Source organism: Heteronotia binoei, chromosome 15 (genome assembly GCF_032191835.1).
Source record: "Heteronotia binoei isolate CCM8104 ecotype False Entrance Well chromosome 15, APGP_CSIRO_Hbin_v1, whole genome shotgun sequence".
Classification (NCBI taxonomy): domain Eukaryota; kingdom Metazoa; phylum Chordata; class Lepidosauria; order Squamata; family Gekkonidae; genus Heteronotia; species Heteronotia binoei.
This window is the reverse complement of record NC_083237.1, coordinates 58,507,616-58,525,983: the sequence shown is the minus strand read 5'-3', so window position 1 is coordinate 58,525,983 and position 18,368 is coordinate 58,507,616. Positions and strand designations below refer to the sequence as shown.

Below are 18,368 nucleotides of genomic sequence, written 5' to 3'. Positions count from 1 at the left end.
AAAGATTTGCATTGAAGAGTGTGTGGAGGAAAGTCCGTGTCTTACTTAACGGGCTCGAGAACAATGAGGCTGCTGGAGAGGCCTGTAGCTGGCCACTTGTGAGAGGCTAAAGAGCCCCCTAAGTGGCTCTCTTAATAGCCCTTTCAGTGAAGCGCGGGCACAAATGGGTTTAAAGGAGACAGAGGAGGAATTAGCAGGGGAGGGGGGGAAGACAGACAGTACATCAACCCCCCCCCCCCTTCATCACCTGGGACAGAAAGAAGACTGCATGGTTTGCTGTCTCTCCTCCCAGGCTGGAACGAGAGAATCAGCTGCTGTTGCCATTTCTTTGGCGCCTGCAGCCCTCCGGCACTGGAACCGTGCAATCCCGAGAAATGGGTGGAATTCTAGCAGGAGCTCCTTTGCATATTAGGCCACACACCCCTGATGTAGCCAATCCTCCGAGAGCTTACAAAAAGAGCCCCGTAAGCTCTTGGAGGATTGGCTACATTGGGGTGTGCGGCCAAATATACAAAGGAGCTCCTGCTAGAATTCCACCCTTGCCCAGAAAGCCCAGCCAGCTAGCCCAAGAAGGAACTGACCCACATCTCCTTTGGTTTGCCAGGTCCCCTCACATCCCAGGGGTAGGCAGGGACCTCATGCGACATCTCCAACATGGTGACATCTCCAGGAAGTGATGTCATCTTGTCAGGGATGTCGCACAGGAGATGTTCTAGTTTCTGGGCAAACTCTATGGTAAAACTGGGCTTGAACCGTAGAGCTTTGCCCAAAAAACAGAGCATCCCTGATGCGATGATGTCACTTCCGGGTGATGTCGTCGCACTGGGCATGTTGCCTCCCTATTTAGGAGCAGGGTTTCCCCGGCCGGCCAGCTGGTCCATGGCAGGGAGAAGCCCGGGGCTTTTTTTGTAGCAGGAACAAGACGCAGCCAATGATCCAAGTTTCCAAGGACAAGGTCGTACCGAACCCTCGTTTCCCGTGAGCTTATTCAAGCTGCAATAATCCTTGCAGGTGTTTGTTTAAACAAGCCGGCTCTGTGGCCTGACACTTAAGAAAAATTGCCAAGAGGATTGCTGCAGCTTGAAGAAGCTCACGCGAAACGAGGGTTCAGTACGACCTTGTCCTTGGAAACTTGGATCATTGGCTGCATCTTTTGAGAGACATTAATCGTCTGGAGTACTACGCCAGGATTTCATGGAATGAGTTGGAAAGTTTTACCACAAGATGAAAGGAAGGACTCTTGGTGCTAATGCTCCCTTTTTCATTAAGGACTGAAAGTTATGGTTGTTTTGTAATTTATGACGGTGGGATTTGTATATGAGCGTGTTTAATTTTGTTGACTTTGTATAATTTAATAACAGAAGCTGGTTTTCACGGTGGGTTTTGTACCTTTGATTTTTTTGGTCCTTTTGCCGTGTTACTCTCTGTGTGTCGAATAACCTCCAGGTGGAGCCTGAAGATCTCCTGCTATCACAACTGATCTCCAGACTACACAGAGCCAATTTGGTGCCGCGGTTAAGCACGGTGGGTTATGTACCTTTGATTTTTTTTGTCCGCCTGGAGGTTAGCAACCCTGTTTTTATACACACATGCATCATGCTTTGGGGATTTAGAAACAGAAGGAAGCAGCCCACCCTCGCTCTGTCACACCTGGCCCCGGGAAACTGGTCCTTCCAGCTTCTCTCTGTGATAAGCCACACACATCCACGCCTCTGTCGCTTTGGAAGTCCTTCGCTCTCTACTCTTGGGGGGAACTCCACCTCCCTGAGTTTAGCGGGGGCGCAGTCCACGCAAACACACACAGACTCACTTAATAAACTTCTGAGCGAAGGATTTCAGCTTTCCTGTAGCCGCTGCCGCCGCCAGCAATAAATCCAAGCTCTTCCCAGACAGCATGTGTCCCAGAACACCCAGCAGCCCTTCGGGTGATTTTGAGTGGTCCGAATCCATCGTCTGAAAGCGGGGAGGGATGGAGAAGGAGTGTAAAAACAGAGGGGGGGGGGGAAGAGATGAGTTCGGATTGGCTGCCAGCGATGCCGCACCGAATACCGCAGGGGCAGAAGCCGCTGGGATTTGGAGAAGCGGAAGAGAGTCCCCAGCTCCCTGGTGATGCGTGTGGCCGCTCAGGAAGCGAGGCCTTTGTGTCCATAAAGCGCATCCTCTTTCCTTTTCTCCTCCAGAACGATTCTGGAGTACAGCATCCGAAGGATGACTCCAAATCAGGGCTTGCAAACTGCAGGGTTGGATTCCACAGAAGATCGGAGCGCGCACAACAGTCCTTGCGCAAGAGGAAGGGCTCACACTTAGTGAAAACAAAAGCTTCCACTATCGCAAAACATAGCAGCAAGGTATTTCCCCCCTGATGCAGTTTCAAAAGCAAACTCAACAAAACCACACAAGTAGCCTGTTGTTCCTGCTGCAGCCTCATGCCCTCACTGTTGTTCTGATAAAAGCAGGGCCTTTTTTTGTAAACAGGAACGCCTTTGCGTGTTAGGCTACACTCCCCTGATGTAGTCAATCCTCCAAGAGTTTACAGGGCTCTTCGTAAAGGGCCTACTGTAAGCTCTTGGAGGATTGACTACATCAGCGGGGTGCAGCCTAATATGCAAAGGAGTTCCTGCTACGAAAAAAGCCCTGGGTAAAAGTGATACCTATCACTGCAGCCCAGCTTTGCAAGAGAGGGAATGCGCTAAATATGCTTTCTTTTGGCTTGCGTCTCACCAGATCGAGCCCATAGTGTGGTCAATGTCTGAAAAGAGCTGAGGTTATCGTAAACGTTTTTGTCAGTACACTGAACACAGACCTTTGGAAGGTTTATATATGAGAACACACACTAGGATTTGCATAACTCGTTTGTAGCTGGTCCATAATTGCTCGGCAGCGGTGCTCTTCTCTTTGTGTGATTGTTTAAAAGCAATCCAACACAATGTTCTCCTACCAATTACCCTTGTCTCATCAGGAAGGTGAGCGGATAAACTGACAGTGCAAAGGAACATAAGAGCGTAAGAGAAGCCCTGTTGAATTAGGCCAATGGCTCATCCAGTCCAACACTCTGTGTCACTTAAGAACATAAGAGAAGCCCCGTTGGATCAGGCCAATGGCCCATCCAGTCCAACACTCTGTGTCACTTAAGAACATAAGAGAAGCCATGTTGGATCAGGCCAATGGCCCCTCCAGTCCAACACTCTGTGTCACAGAAGAACATAAGAGAAGCCATGTTGGATCAGGCCAATGGCCCATCCAGTCCAACACTCTGTGTCACAGAAGAACATAAGAGAAGCCATGTTGGATCAGGCCAATGGCCCCTCCAGTCCAACACTCTGTGTCACAGAAGAACATAAGAGAAGCCATGTTGGATCAGGCCAATGGCTCATCCAGTCCAACACTCTGTGTCACTTAAGAACATAAGAGAAGCCCTGTTGGATCAGGCCAATGGCTCATCCAGTCCAACACTCTGTGTCACTTAAGAACATAAGAGAAGCCATGTTGGATCAGGCCAATGGCTCATCCAGTCCAACACTCTGTCACACAGTGGCCACAAAACAGGTGCCACCAGTGGGGGCAGAACTCCAGAAGCCCTCCCACTGCCCCCCACCCCCAAGCACCGAGAATACAGAGCACCACTGACCCAGTGTTCTATACCTTGTGGCTAATAGCCACTGATGAGCCTCTGCTCCAGATGTTCATCCAATCCCCTTTTGAAGCCGGCTAAGCCTGTAGCTGCCCACCAATACTCCAAGCTGTGGAGTCTTGTGAGCAAAAATTCTACTTTGTGAGCGACTGGCATTAAAGTTGTGAACTACTGTGTGAATTAGCTTGCTCTGAGGCCATGTTTTCTGAGCTAAGACGAAAATGTGTGAGCCAGAGGCTAAAAGACTATGAGCCAGGTCCCACTTAACTCAGCTTAGAGGGAACACTGGCTGCCACCACTTCCTGTGGCGGAGAATTCCACATATTCATTACTCTTTGGGTGAAACTGTTCTAAGCCTATTGCTCATTCATTTCACTGAATGACCACAAGTTCTTGTTATTGTGAGAAAGGGAGAAAGGAGTTCTTTCTCCACTTTCTCAATCACACACATACTTCTGTAAGCCTCTTATCATGTCACCCCTCCATTATTGCTTCTCCAAGCTAAAGAGCCCTAACCTCTTTAACCTTTCTTCATAGAAAAGGTGTTCCATGCCCTTAATCATCTTTTCCAATGCTATAATATTTTTTTTTTTAGGTGCGGTGACCAGAACTGTATCGTTTTCCAAACGAGGCTGCACCACAGATTTCTATACGGGCATTATAATACTGGCTGATTTGTTTTCAGTCCCCTTCCTAATAATCCCCAGCGCAGCATTTGTCTTTTTCATTGCAGTTGCACCCTGAGGAAACACAGGGAGTCATGCAGAGGCTCACCAGGGCTTGCACGTGGGATTTTATTATTTTAAACCTACAGCCGCAAAGCTCAAGGACTGCCCAAAGTCGCTGCCTTTCCACTTAACCCGCTGCACGTGTGAGGTCAAAGCATCATCCCCAGAGAAAAGGCCACCAAACAATGCTTTAGAGCAGGGGTGTCGAACATGCAGTTTGGGGGCTGTATCAGGCCTCTGGAGGGTTCCTATCAGGCCCCTGAGCAACTGGCTGTTATCTGCTTGAACATGAACATATGAAGCTGCCTTATACTGAATCAGACCCTTGGTCCATCAAAGTCAGTATTGTCTTCTCAGACTGGCAGCGGCTCTCCAAGGTTTCCAGCTGAGGTTTTTCACACCTATTTGCCTGGACCCTTTTTTTTGGAGATGCCGGGGATTGAACCTGGGACCTCCTGCTTCCCAAGCAGATGCTCTACCACTGAGCCACCGTCCCTTCCCTGACCAGCAGTGGCTCTCCAGGGTCTCAAGCTGAGGTTTTTCACACCTATTTGCCTGGCCCATTTTTTGGAGATGCCAGGGATTGAACCTGGGACCTTCTGCTTCCCAAGCAGATGCTCTACCACTGAGCCACCGTCCTTCCCTTCTTCCCTCTCTTTTGCTTCCTTCTGCATAACACCTTGCTTTGCAAGGCTTGCTCAATTGCACAGGAGCTACAGAGCAAAACCTCTATTTTTTTTTCCTTTGGCTGAGGCTCTTCCCTTGGGGAGGAAGGGAGGAGCAATAGCTTGCTTTGCTGGGCTCACTTAATCACACAGCAGAGCTGCCAAGCCCCTCTATTGGCTGAGGCTCCTCCCCCCTCCTGGTCCCCTGGGAAAGGAAAGAAAGTGCCAGAGCTTCTTTTGCCCAGTTCCCTGGATCCCACGGGAGAAATACAAAGCACCTTGAAGACCAATGAGTGCTAAAGTTTTAAGCATGTTTTAAGTTTTTAAAAAATATATACATTTGTGTTTGTCTGTGTTCTTTATAACATTTATATCTCTGTTAGTTAATCTTAAACAGATACACACATGGCCTGGCCCGACATGGCTTGACCCAACCCGACATGGCCTGGCCCCTCAAGGTCTCATTTATGTCAGATCCGGCCCTCATAACAAATGAGTTTGACACCCCTGTTAGAGCCACACAAAGACTGAAATGCCATGCCGAGGTTCTTGAAGGTAACATCAGAGGGAGAGGACCTACTTTGAGGATGTTGGTCACTGTGGGCTCTGCTCGGAGGATGAGGCCTGGGTTGGGCTGAATGTTGGCATTCTCGGCAGACTTTAAGCGGGGCGCATGTTCTCTGTCAGCGGTCCTGGGTGGAGCGGGAAGAAAAACAGCCACGGTTAGCAAAAGAATAGATAATTCATCAACAAACACAGAACACTCTGTTGTCGAAGACTTTGACAGCCAGAGTTCATTAGCTGTTGTAGATTTTCCAGGTTGTATGGCCGTGGTCCTGGCACTGTGGAACCTGATGTTTCACCAGCAGCTGTGACTGGCATCCTCAGAGATATAACACAGAAGGTTATAGTTCTCTCTGTGTCAAAGTGAGAAGAAGATGGTAGGTAGGTAATTTATATCTACTCAGGGAGGTGGTGTAGGGCTGAGTCATTATCTTGTAGGAGTTTCCCAGGCTATGACATGCTAATGGAGGAGTTTTCCTGAGGAGGTTCTTTTGCAATAGCCAATCCATATGCAAAAGAACCTCCTAAGGAAAGCTCCTCCATTAGCATGTCACAGCTTAAGAACATAAGAGAAGCCATGTTGGATCAGGCCAATGGCCCATCCAGTCCAACACTGTGTGTCACACAGTGGCCAATATATGTGTGTGTGTACATACACACACACACATATACACACACATATATACACACACACACCCCTATATATACTGTGGCTAATAGCCACTGATGGACCTCTGCTCCATATTTTTATCCAATCCCCTCTTAAAGCTGGCTATGCTTGTAGCCGCCACCACCTCCTGTGGCAGTGAAAACTCCTTGGGAAACTCCTACAAGATAATGACTCAGCCTTACACCACCTTCCTGAGTAGATATAAATTACCTGCCTACCATCTTCTTCTCACTTCAACACAGAGAGAACTCTAGCCTTCTGTGTTATACCTCTGAGGATGCCAGTCACAACTGCTGGTGAAACATCAAGTTCTACAACACCAAGACCACGGCCATACAGCCTGGAAAATCTACAACAACTAACAGAACGCACACACCCCTCTGGTGAAATCTGGACTCTTCATATTGGGCCCAGTTCTGCCTTTTGGAAATCTGGGCCACGTATTTTTTTGTCCTCCATAGAATTTCAAGGAGAGAAATCTGATTTCTTGTTCTCACAATATGTTAAGAAACTGGGGAGCAAAGACAGTTACAAGGAGGAGATAAGGAGAGTGTTGACTTTCACCATAGTAGGCAAAACTGAATTATCCAATGGACCCAGACGTGCCACTGGATTAAAATTTTGTTCTATTGCTTCAGACCAACAGGGCTCCCCACCTGACTTACCCAAAAGGGTAGGGTGACACTGTTACAGAAGGTTTCACAAAGGCACTTGGCTAAATTACTGGGGACTGCGGTCTGTACTACTGCGTATATTGTGCTATGGGTGGGCTCCCCTTGTGTAATTTTGCAAAATTTAATGTGACGTTCTAGCACATATGCTTTGATCCAGTTCTGCCTTATAGACTTTTGGTTGGTCCTACAGCCCAAATCCTATTTCGCTGGTTACTGATATCTCCTCTTGTGGATTGCCTTGACTCGCCCACTATAATCCGCCTTGAGTCCAAGTGAGAAAGGGGGACTATAAATGCTTTAAAATAAATAAAATTATGCGTTGGCCAATTCAACGCCACTTTTGCCACAGTGCGTGTAGCCAGGGCTCGGCAGTGCCTGAAGACAGCGGCTCAAACGCTGCTTATTGCAAACCACCTGGGTGTGTTTGCTTTTCTCCTGCCCCAACCTCCCCATGTCCTTCAAGGCAAAGCCTACCGCTTCTCTACAAGGTTGTTCATGTTGGCTTCCGAGAGCAGACCTTGCTTGCTGCATTCCTGGAGAAGGAGGCTGGTGCAGTCACAGCTGGGACAAAAACAAAAGGGTGGGGGGGGAGATAAGTACAAAGAGCCGGAGGAATGAGGTTAAGGACCGGGAGAGAGAAGAGTGCTAGAAGGAACCCTGAATGATATGTAGCAGGTTGAGAAAGGGATGATGGGGAATCAGGGTAGGAAGTACAGACAGAAAACGTGGAGAAAGCAGGAGGAAGAAGAGGAGAAGAAGAGGTGGAGGAAGAAGAGGAAGAAGAAGAGGAAAAGGAGGAGAAAGAGGAGGAAGAAGAGGAGGAGGAAGAAGACCACAGATTTATACCCCGCTCTTCTCTCTGAATCAGAGTCTCAGAGCGGCTTACAATCTCCTTTATCTCCTTCCCCCATAGCAGACACCCTGTGAGGTGGGTGGGGCTGAGAGGGCTCTCACAGCAGCTGCCCTTTCAAGGACAACTCCTACGAGAGCTGTGGCTAACCCAAGACCATTCCAGCAGGTGCAAGTGGAGGAGTGGGGGATCAAACCCAGTTCTCCAAGATAAGAGTCCGCGCACTTAACCACTACACCAAACTGTGTAAAGGAGACATCTTTAAGAAAGACTTCTTTCAGTAGGTTCTTGGAAGCCCTGTTCCTGCTTCAGATTCCTTAGGACAATGTTTTTAAACTGGATGCCATTGGGTTGGATCCCTGAGATCCATTTCACTCGTGGTGGTTCGAAAGAACTCTGGACTCCTACTTTGTTCTCATGGTGGTAATTTCTTCCAGTTGAAAAAGCCTTCACCTGCACAAAGGATTGTGAATTGGGGGGGCTCCTTCTGCTGGAGGACAGCGCCCAATGGGATCTCACCCACAGTTCTCTCTGTTGGAAGTCACCTTGAGTCTGGGCAAGCGGGCTGCGATTTCCGCACTACGCCTCGGAGAGATGCAGTATGCTCCAATGCACATTCTGAGCCACTGTTTATGTCAGAGATCAAGGCAGATTTGTGCAGAAATGCACAAAAGAGCACCAGTGGCTGGCTTGAAGACAATCAAGGTCTTGTGGATGCATGCCACGTGCTCCCCGAAAAACAGAGAAAACACTAACTTCCAGCATAGCGGGTTTCTGTGCTTGGAGCTCCCTGTCTTTTAGCAACCGTCTTTCCACTTCACTCTCTTCTTTCAAAAGCCAACTTATTCTGCATTGCACAGTCTTCTATAAAATTCTAAGATGTTCTAGTGTTTAGGTTCACAATGCATTTTCTGTATTTCCATTAGTTCACATCTCCTTCCACCCTCTGCCCTCCAGTTTGCATATGCTTCCTCACCCTTCCTACTGCAACTGGAGTTTTAGGCTGGGCGTCTACAGGCATTTCCAGCAGGTGCAAGTGGAGGAGAGGGGAATCAACCCCGGTTCTTCCAGATAAGAGTCCGCACACTTAACCACTACACCAAACTAGCTCTCTATTAGAGCTATGGCTGACCCAAGGCCATCCCAGCAGGTGCAAGTGGAGGAGTGGGGAATCAAACCCGGTTCTCCCAGATAAGAGTCCGCACACTTAACCACTACACCAAACTAGCTCTCTATTAGAACTACGGTTGTCCCAAAGCCATCCCAGCAGCTGCAAGTGGAGGAGGGGTAATCAAACCAGGTTCTCCCAGATAAGAGTCCGCACACTTAACCACTACACCAAACTAGATCTCTATTAGAGCGATGGCTGACCCAAGGCCACCCCAGCAGGTGCAAGTGGAGGAGTGGGGAATCAAACCCAGTTCTCCCAGATAAGAGTCCGCACACTTAACCACTACACCAAACTAGCTCTCTATTAGAGCTATGGTTGTCCCAAAGCCATCCCAGCAGCTGCAAGTGGAGGAGGGGTAATCAAACCAGGTTCTCCCAGATAAGAGTCCGCACACTTAACCACTACACCAAACTGGATCTCTATTAGAGCGATGGCTGACCCAAGGCCACCCCAGCAGGTGCAAGTGGAGGAGTGGGGAATCAAACCCAGTTCTCCCAGATAAGAGTCCGCACACTTAACCACTACACCAAACTAGCTCTCTATTAGAGCTATGGTTGTCCCAAAGCCATCCCAGCAGCTGCAAGTGGAGGAGGGGTAATCAAACCAGGTTCTCCCAGATAAGAGTCCGCACACTTAACCACTACACCAAACTGGATCTCTATTAGAGCGATGGCTGACCCAAGGCCATTCCAGCAGCTGCAAGTGGAGGGGTGGGGAATCAAACCCGGTTCTCCCAGATAAGAGCTCTGGCTGACCCAAGGCCATTCCAGCAGCTGCAAGTGGAGGAGTGGGGAATCAAACCTGATTCTCCCAATAAGAGTCTGCACACTTAACCACTACACCAAACTGGCTCTCTATTAGATCTATGGCTGACCCAAGGCCATTCCAGCAGCTGCAAGTGGAGGAGGGGGGAAGCAAACCTGATTCTCCCAGATAAGAGTCTGCACACTTAACCACTACACCAAACTGGCTCTCTATTAGATCTATGGCTGACCCAAGGCCATTCCAGCAGCTGCAAGTGGAGGAGGGGTAATCAAACCAGGTTCTCCCAGATAAGAGTCCGCACACTTAACCACTACACCAAACTGGATCTCTATTAGAGCGATGGCTGACCCAAGGCCATTCCAGCAGCTGCAAGTGGAGGGGTGGGGAATCAAACCCGGTTCTCCCAGATAAGAGCTCTGGCTGACCCAAGGCCATTCCAGCAGCTGCAAGTGGAGGGATGGGGAATCAAACCCGGTTCTCCCAGATAAGAGCTCTGGCTGACCCAAGGCCATTCCAGCGGCTGCAAGTGGAGGAGTGGGGAATCAAACCTGATTCTCCCAGATAAGAGTCTGCACACTTAACCACTACACCAAACTGGCTCTCTATTAGATCTATGGCTGACCCAAGGCCATTCCAGCAGCTGCAAGTGGAGGAGGGGGGAAGCAAACCCGGTTCTCCCAGAGAAGAGTCCGCACACTTAACCACAACTCCAAACTGTGTCCTCTAAAAGTAGGACATCTGGTAACCCTAGCTAAGAGCCACTACAAAAATGGCCCTGCTGCGCCTCCTACCAACCTGATAATGCATTTCTTAAAGAAAGGACCTCTTGGCACATCTTACTGTGTGGGGTGGAGGCGTTTAGATTTGTGAAATGCAATGAGGTGTCCATAGTTTGGGAAGGGGGAGGCACTTGCTGAGCTTTTACTGACTGAGCAGGGATTTGAAGTTGGATCTCCTGGTTACAAAATCTCCATATTATCACCCCATGTTGGAGGAAGAAGATGATGATGATATTAGATTTATTGAGTCTCAGAGTGGCTCACAATCTCCTTTCCCTTCCTCCCCCACAACAGACACCCTGTGAGGTAGATGAAGATATTGGATTTATATCCCGCCCTCCACTCCGAAGAGTCTCAGAGCGGCTCACAATCTCCTTTCCCTTCCTCCCCCACAACAGACACCCTGTGAGGTAGATGAAGATATTGGATTTAGATCCCTCCCTCCACTCCGAAGAGTCTCAGAGCGGCTCACAATCTCCTCTACCTTCCTCCCCCACAACAGACACCCTGTGAGGTAGATGAAGATATTGGATTTATATCCCGCCCTCCACTCCGAAGAGTCTCAGAGCGGCTCACAATCTCCTCTACCTTCCTCCCCCACAACAGACACCCTGTGAGGTAGATGAAGATATTGGATTTATATCCCGCCCTCCACTCCGAAGAGTCTCAGAGCGGCTCACAATCTCCTTTCCCTTCCTCCCCCACAACAGACACCCTGTGAGGTAGATGAAGATATTGGATTTAGATCCCTCCCTCCACTCCGAAGAGTCTCAGAGCGGCTCACAATCTCCTCTACCTTCCTCCCCCACAACAGACACCCTGTGAGGTAGATGAAGATATTGGATTTATATCCCGCCCTCCACTCCGAAGAGTCTCAGAGCGGCTCACAATCTCCTTTCCCTTCCTCCCCCACAACAGACACCCTGTGAGGTAGATGAAGATATTGGATTTATATCCCGCCCTCCACTCCGAAGAGTCTCAGAGCGGCTCACAATCTCCTTTCCCTTCCTCTCCCACAACAGACACCCTGTGAGGTAGATGAAGATATTGGATTTATATCCCGCCCTCCAATCCGAAGAGTCTCAGAGCGGCTCACAGTCTCCTTTACCTTCCTCCCCCACAACAGACACCCTGTGAGGTAGATGGAGATATTGGATTTATATCCCGCCCTCCACTCCGAAGAGTCTCAGAGCGGCTCACAGTCTCCTTTACCTTCCTCCCCCACAACAGACACCCTGTGAGGTAGATGAAGATATTGGGTTTATATCCCGCCCTCCACTCCGAAGAATCTCAGAGCAGCTCACAATCTCCTTAACCTTCCTCCCCCACAACAGACACCCTGTGAGGTAGATGAAGATATTGGATTTATATCCCGCCCTCCACTTCGAAGAGCTCAGAGCGGCTCACAATCTCGTTTACCGTCCTCCCCCACAACAGACACCCTGTGAGGTGGGTGGGGCTGGAGAGGGCTCTCACAGCAGCCTCCCTTTCGAGGACAACTCTTGCAAGAGCCATGGCTGACCCAAGGTCATTCCAGCAGCTGCAAGTGGAGGAGTGGGGAATCAAGCACGGTTCTCCCAGAGAAGAGTTCACACACTTAACCAATTCGCCAAACTGGCTCTCGCTAGCAAAATCAGATGGTAGCACCTTTGGTCCTCAAACAGGGATTTGCCGAGGATTCTCGATACATTTCTTTTTCCTGTTGGTCTGGGATATCGCAGACCCGCTACGCCCATCAGGAGGGGGCTGGGAAGAACAGGAAGCCTTGCCAGCAGAGCCTGTCGCGGTCTGGTTTGCGGCTGACGTCGCAAGTGGAACTGTTTGTTCCGCATAATGAAGCTCCCCAATGCATGCGGCAGTCGACGTTGCTCTGGCATAAGACAGCGTTTGAATCAGTCCGGTCCAATTTTCTTGTGCCCAGCTCTCGAACGCTTTGTTCTATCACAGTGACATAAGCGTGGGGGGGAGGGGGTTGGTGGTTTTTTCCCTTGGCTTGCTTAGGACTTTAGCCAGAGTTCAGAGAGAAGGACAGAAGATTTGCATTTTAGCTATTTCCAGGGGCAGCCCTAGAGTGCGCAGCGTCCCAGGCAGACTTGCTGCCCCGTGCCCCACTGCCCCTCCTCTCTTCTCTGTCTGCACGCCCCCCCCTCCCTTCCCCTCTCCTCTTCTGTCATTTTTCCAGTTCCGGAAGGGAGGGGGGAGCAAAGTCTCATTGTGTGCTCTCTTAAGAGAGAATGCTGTACTGCGATGGCCGCATCACAGCAGGTAAGGAGGAGGCTGGCATCGCTCCTCTGAGTGCATCTTTGGGCTGCCGGGACGGGGGGGCGGAGCGGAAGGTGGCCTGCCTGCTGCTGCCGAGGACAGCCGGCGGACAAGCGGGGGCGGGGAGAGAATTAGGCATTTGTCTGGGGTACCGGGAGGGGGGGGGAGCCTAATTTGGCGTGCCCCCCTCCCGGCGCCCTAAGCAAATGCCTAATTTGCCTAGTGGGTGAGCCGGCCCTGCCTATTGCTTTTGTATCCCTCACTCCATTGGTTGCTGTGCTAAATGTTATCCCCGCCTGCTAGGGAGGTTCTGGGTTTGGGAAAGGTGACCTACTTGCAGCGTTGATCGGCCTTGTCCAGCAGCGGCGTCAGCTTCAGAAGGAACTCGAAAGCGCAATTCACGTCTTCCGTAAAATCCTGCCGTTGAAACAGAGGGGGGGGGGGGGAATGTTTCTACTGCTAGACCGAAAGAACATATGCATTCTACAGCGGAAGCTCCCTTTCCCTTCACCTATCACCCCAGTTCTCCAGTTCACACATCTCGGTGAATGCATGTACATGAACACATGAAGCTACCTTACACTGAATCAGATCCTTGGACCCTCAGAGTCAATATTGACCACTCTGCCCGGCAGCCGCTTTCCAGGGTCTCAGGCAGAGGTCTTTCCCATCACCTCCTACGTGGTCCTTTCTAAATGGGGATGCCAGGGATTGAATCTGGGGCCTTCTACATGCAAAGAAGATGGAAACACTGAGCCCAATTAACTCGGAGGGAACACTGGACCCAATTAATTCCTTCCTAACTCTACGCAGCTCACAAATGATTTCAAGAGAAACCAGCATTTGAATATTAATAGTCAACACATTCACTGGGTGGCCTTTGTCATGATGTAAGAATTGTTTAGGCACGTTTCTATCCCATCTTTCTTCCAAGGGGTTCAGCATGGCAATTCTATGAGGCAGGCTAGGCTGAGAGGCAGTGACCGCCCAAGGACACCGAGCAAGCTTCCACGGCAGTGGGGATTTGAACCCAGCTCTGGGGTGAGTTTGACAGTCTAAGCCCTACACTCCTCTGCATCTTTAGCTCAGCATCTCCAAGAGAAGGCAGTCAGATCTCCCTGGAAAGATCACAGGTGGAGTATTTCAAGTTTCAAGTTTATTTCGATTTATATCCCGCCCTTCCCACCGAAGTGGCTCAGGGCAGCTCACAGCACATAAAATCTAACATGAAATTATTGAATTTAAAACATCTTACACAGTTAAAACAGTAAAATAAAACCTATAACAGTGGTCTATTTGGTCAGTTGCCAATGCCAGTTAGTTATAAGCCAGCCGGAAGAGGGCTGTCTTACAGGCCCTGCGGAACTGGCCAAGGTCCCGCAGGGCCCTCACCTCTTCCGGTGAGGTGCAGGTAGTCATCTCCTGTTGTTTGTTCTCGGCGCCTAGTAATGAGAGGTATCCTGCCTCCAGATACGGAGGTCCTATTTTTTCACCATCATGGCTGGGAGCAACTGAATTGGTCTGATCCCGTGGTGATAACCCTTTATCTCGGCACTTCATGATAACGAACGACTTCTGGCTTTTCTTCTTTCTTTGCAACCGTTTAAAATTCATATCTTTTTTTTTTTAAATACATAAACATATCTCAGGCACATTCTCACCTTTTCTCCTTGTGTATATTTCTTCAGTTTTACCAGTACTTGCGGGATCTGAAAGGACGAAAAGAAGAAGCATCAAATCGTAAATCCAAACAGCATCTCTTTAAGGGCCTCCTGTACATAGGTCGCATACGCCAGGGGTGGAAGAGGTCTGATGGGAAAGGAAAGAGCCAGCCTCTTAAAACTATACTTCTTATATTTTTATGTATTCAAGGATTACGTTGAAACTCTTCAACTGCTGCTCGGCTAAAAATTCTGCTAACTCCAACCGCTGCTCTCCTTAAAAGATCGCAGAAGCTAAGCTGGTTAGTACGTGGAGGGGAGACCATGGAGGAAGCCCAGGGTCGCTATGCTGAGGCAGGCAACGGCAGACCACCTCTGAATGCCTCTTCCCCTCGAAACCCTAAGGAGCCAGCTGTGACTCGATGGCACTTCCCACCACCCCAAGCAGCCCCCGTTCTTCCTACAGGTGGGTGAGATTTCACCCTGGCCTCTCCTGAGATTCCTGCCTCCTCCACCTGTCCACCCATCAGGTCCTGCTTCTCAGCCCGCACTGGCTGCACTGCACAAGAGGTTTACAACATGATGCGTGGGATAGAGAAGGTAGGGAAAGAAGTACTTTTCTCCCTTTCTCGCAATACGAGAACGCGTGGGCATTCCATGAAATTGCTGAGCAGTCGGATTAGAACGGATAAAAGGAAATCCTTCTTCACCCAAAGGGTGATTAACATGTGGAATTCACTGCCACAGGAGGTGGTGGCTGCAAGCATAGACAGTTTCAAGAGGAGACTGGATAAGCATATGGAGCAGAGATCCATCAGTGGCTATTAGTCACAGTGTATTGTTGGAACTCTCTGTCTGGGGCAAGTGATGCTCTATATTATTGGTGCGTTGTGGGGGGGCAACAGTGGGAGGGTTTCTAGTGTCCTGGCCCCACTGATGGACCTCCTGATGACTCCTGGGGTTTTTTGGCCACTGTGTGACATAGAGTGTTGGACTGGATGGTTCATTGGCCTGATCCAACATGGCTTCTCTTATGTTCTTCTGTGACACAGAGAGTTGGACTGGATGGGCCATTGGCGTGATCCAACATGGCTTCTCTTATGTTCTTCTGTGACACAAAGTGTTGGACTGGATGAGCCATTGGCCTGATCCAACATGGCTTCTCTTATGTTCTTCTGTGACACAGAGTGTTGGACTGGATGGGCCATCGGCCTGATCCAACATGGCTTCTCTTATGTTCTTCTGTGACACAGAGTGTTGGACTGGATGGGCCATCGGCCTGATCCAACAGGGCTTCTCTTATGTTCTTTTGTGACACAGAGTGTTGGACTGGATGGGCCATTGGCGTGATCCAACATGGCTTCTCTTATGTTCTTCTGTGACACAGAGTGTTGGACTGGATGGGCCATTGGCCTGATCCAACATGGCTTCTCTTATGTTCTTATGTGACACAGAGTGTTGGACTGGATGGGCCATTGGCCTGATCCAACATGGCTTCTCTTATGTTCTTATGTGACACAGAGTGTTGGACTGGAGGGGCCACTGGCCTGATCCAACATGGCTTCTCTTATGTTCTTCTGTGACACAGAGTGTTGGACTGGATGGACCATTGGCCTGATCCAACATGGCTTCTCTTATGTTCTTATGTGACACAGAGTGTTGGACTGGATGGGCCATTGGCCTGATCCAACATGGCTTCTCTTATGTTCTTATGTGACACAGAGTGTTGGACTGGATGGGCCATCGGCCTGATCCAACAGGGCTTCTCTTATGTTCTTTTGTGACACAGAGTGTTGGACTGGATGGGCCATTGGCGTGATCCAACATGGCTTCTCTTATGTTCTTTTGTGACACAGAGTGTTGGACTGGATGGGCCATTGGCGTGATCCAACATGGCTTCTCTTATGTTCTTCTGTGACACAGAGTGTTGGACTGGATGGACCATTGGCCTGATCCAACATGGCTTCTCTTATGTTCTTATGTGACACAGAGTATTGGACTGCATGGGCCATTGGCATGATCCAACATGGCTCCTCTTATATTCTTATGTGACACAGAGTGTTGGACTGGATGGGCCACTGGCCTGATCTAACATGGCTTCTCTTATGTTCTTATGTGACACAGAGTGTTGGACTGGATGGTTCATTGGCCTGATCCAACATGGCTTCTCTTAGGTTCATAGCCTTGCTGCCACCATCTACTGTACCCACTCTGCTTAACTCGGCCTCCAAAGCCTTTTCCCTGCTAAGTCTCCTCGCCTCTCTTCCCCATTGACAGAACCACTTCGGTGTTCCCTCTCATATTTCCCTCTCCTGACTGGAGCAATTCACATCATGAGCAGACAATAACCACTGTCCTCTTCAGACAGGCAGTGCGAGACCCTGTGCAGTTCCAGAGCGGGGCTTCCCGGGTTAAGGAGCAGCTGCTCACGTGCACAGCTTAGAGGGAACGCTGCTTGTAGTCCTCTCCTTATACATCAATTAAGGTCTTCCCCATGCCCACTGAGGTGCACTTTCCTCACAAGCGCTGTTCATCCTGAAAGAATATTTATGAGCATTCCAGGATATCAAACTAACTCAGCCAATAGCTTAGGAACCTGGAAATCTAACAGACATGTTCTGAAGCTTGTTGGTCTTCTGTGAATGTATTGTAAAGATTGGGTTCCAGTGATAAATAAGCCCAAACTGAAGAAAGACGGATGAAACATCTTGATACCTAGAACAGACATCTTTGGAAGGGCTTCTTTTAGTTCTATGAACTAGATACTGGGATATTGTTACTCCTTTATGATTGGAAAGACTGCTTTTGAACTGTCTTCTGTGAATGTCTTTTTGCTACACGCTCTTGTCTATTTGAAGTTCCATGGGCAAGCTTTGTCAGAACACCACTGACCTCTATATTACACTGTTTTGTTGTTTAAAGTTTATGGTGTCTCAGCGGTTTTTATTTAAATAGCTTAGGAAAGGCTCATAGATGTGGTGCGACAGAACGGGATACTCACACTATTGTCCATCAGTGGCTATTAGCCACAGTGTATGTGTGTATATAAAATTTTTTGCCACTGTGTGACACAGAGTGTTGGACTTGATGGGCCTTTGGCCTGATCCAACATGGTTTCTCTTATGTTCTTATGTACAAAACAAAATTGTAAATCTGCTCTGCTCCTCATGGCAACCTTGAATGGAAGGTTCCCCTCAACACAAAAAGGCAACTTGGGGGTTGGTGGGTGGAAGGGATGAAGTGTTACATGTGAATGTTAAAGACCCAGCTTCAAGTTTCTATTCATCTTCAAAATAGCTGCTTTTCAAGACTGAATATGATTAATGACTTTTCAGCACAAAGATGAAAGGGAAAAAAAAACAAAAAGAAAGGATTCAACCTTTGGAACTCCCTGCCACATGACAGTGCAAAAGTCCTTCAAATTATCATGTGGCAGCGAGTCCTCCAGGCAAACTGACTGCTATTTTTCAAATTTGTTCTTCAGCATTACAAACCATGAGGGGCTCTGTCCATTTGCCTCTCTCACACTTCTTGTCTTAATGTATTCCTCCCTGTGTGGACGGCAGGTTACACGATGTACTCGAGAAGGAAGGGAGATTGACTGAGCGGGCAGGGAATGCTAAGTTGCAATTTGTTGAGTCTCTTTTGGGGAATCCAGCCGCACCAGAGCATGTTTACCGAGAAAACCGGGGAGAAGAAAGGAAGAGCCATCTGGCCTATGTTTACATTTGCGTGCACACAAAAATTAGAAAGCTAAATGCAGAGACTCCTTCAGGCTGTCTGAAGGACACTAGCAGGGAAAGGAAAAGAATGAAAGAGCAGCTTGGGAAGATTCGCATGTGCTTTGGGTCACTGCATCAGGGAGCCCAGACACAGGGCAGAGCTGGGCATGGGAGGGGTGGGGGGTGGAGCTGCAATTAGGAAAGATAGGAACTGGCACAGCCAAGT

The 18,368-nt window shown here is 49.1% G+C and overlaps 1 protein-coding gene across 4 annotated transcripts in view; it reads right to left on the bottom strand.

Moving 5' to 3' along the window:
• Window positions 1-18,368, bottom strand: part of MED24 (mediator complex subunit 24) — a 94,787-nt gene that overhangs the window by 41,005 nt on the left and 35,414 nt on the right. For all 4 annotated transcript variants that reach the window (XM_060256775.1, XM_060256776.1, XM_060256777.1 and 1 more), the window contains exons 9-13: window positions 14,421-14,468; window positions 13,094-13,176; window positions 7,407-7,493; window positions 5,605-5,716; window positions 1,811-1,953 (exon numbers count right to left, since the gene is read on the bottom strand). In XM_060256775.1, coding sequence (XP_060112758.1) covers window positions 1,811-1,953; window positions 5,605-5,716; window positions 7,407-7,493; window positions 13,094-13,176; window positions 14,421-14,468 — 473 coding nt within the window. The remainder of the gene's footprint in view (window positions 1-1,810; window positions 1,954-5,604; window positions 5,717-7,406; window positions 7,494-13,093; window positions 13,177-14,420; window positions 14,469-18,368) is intronic.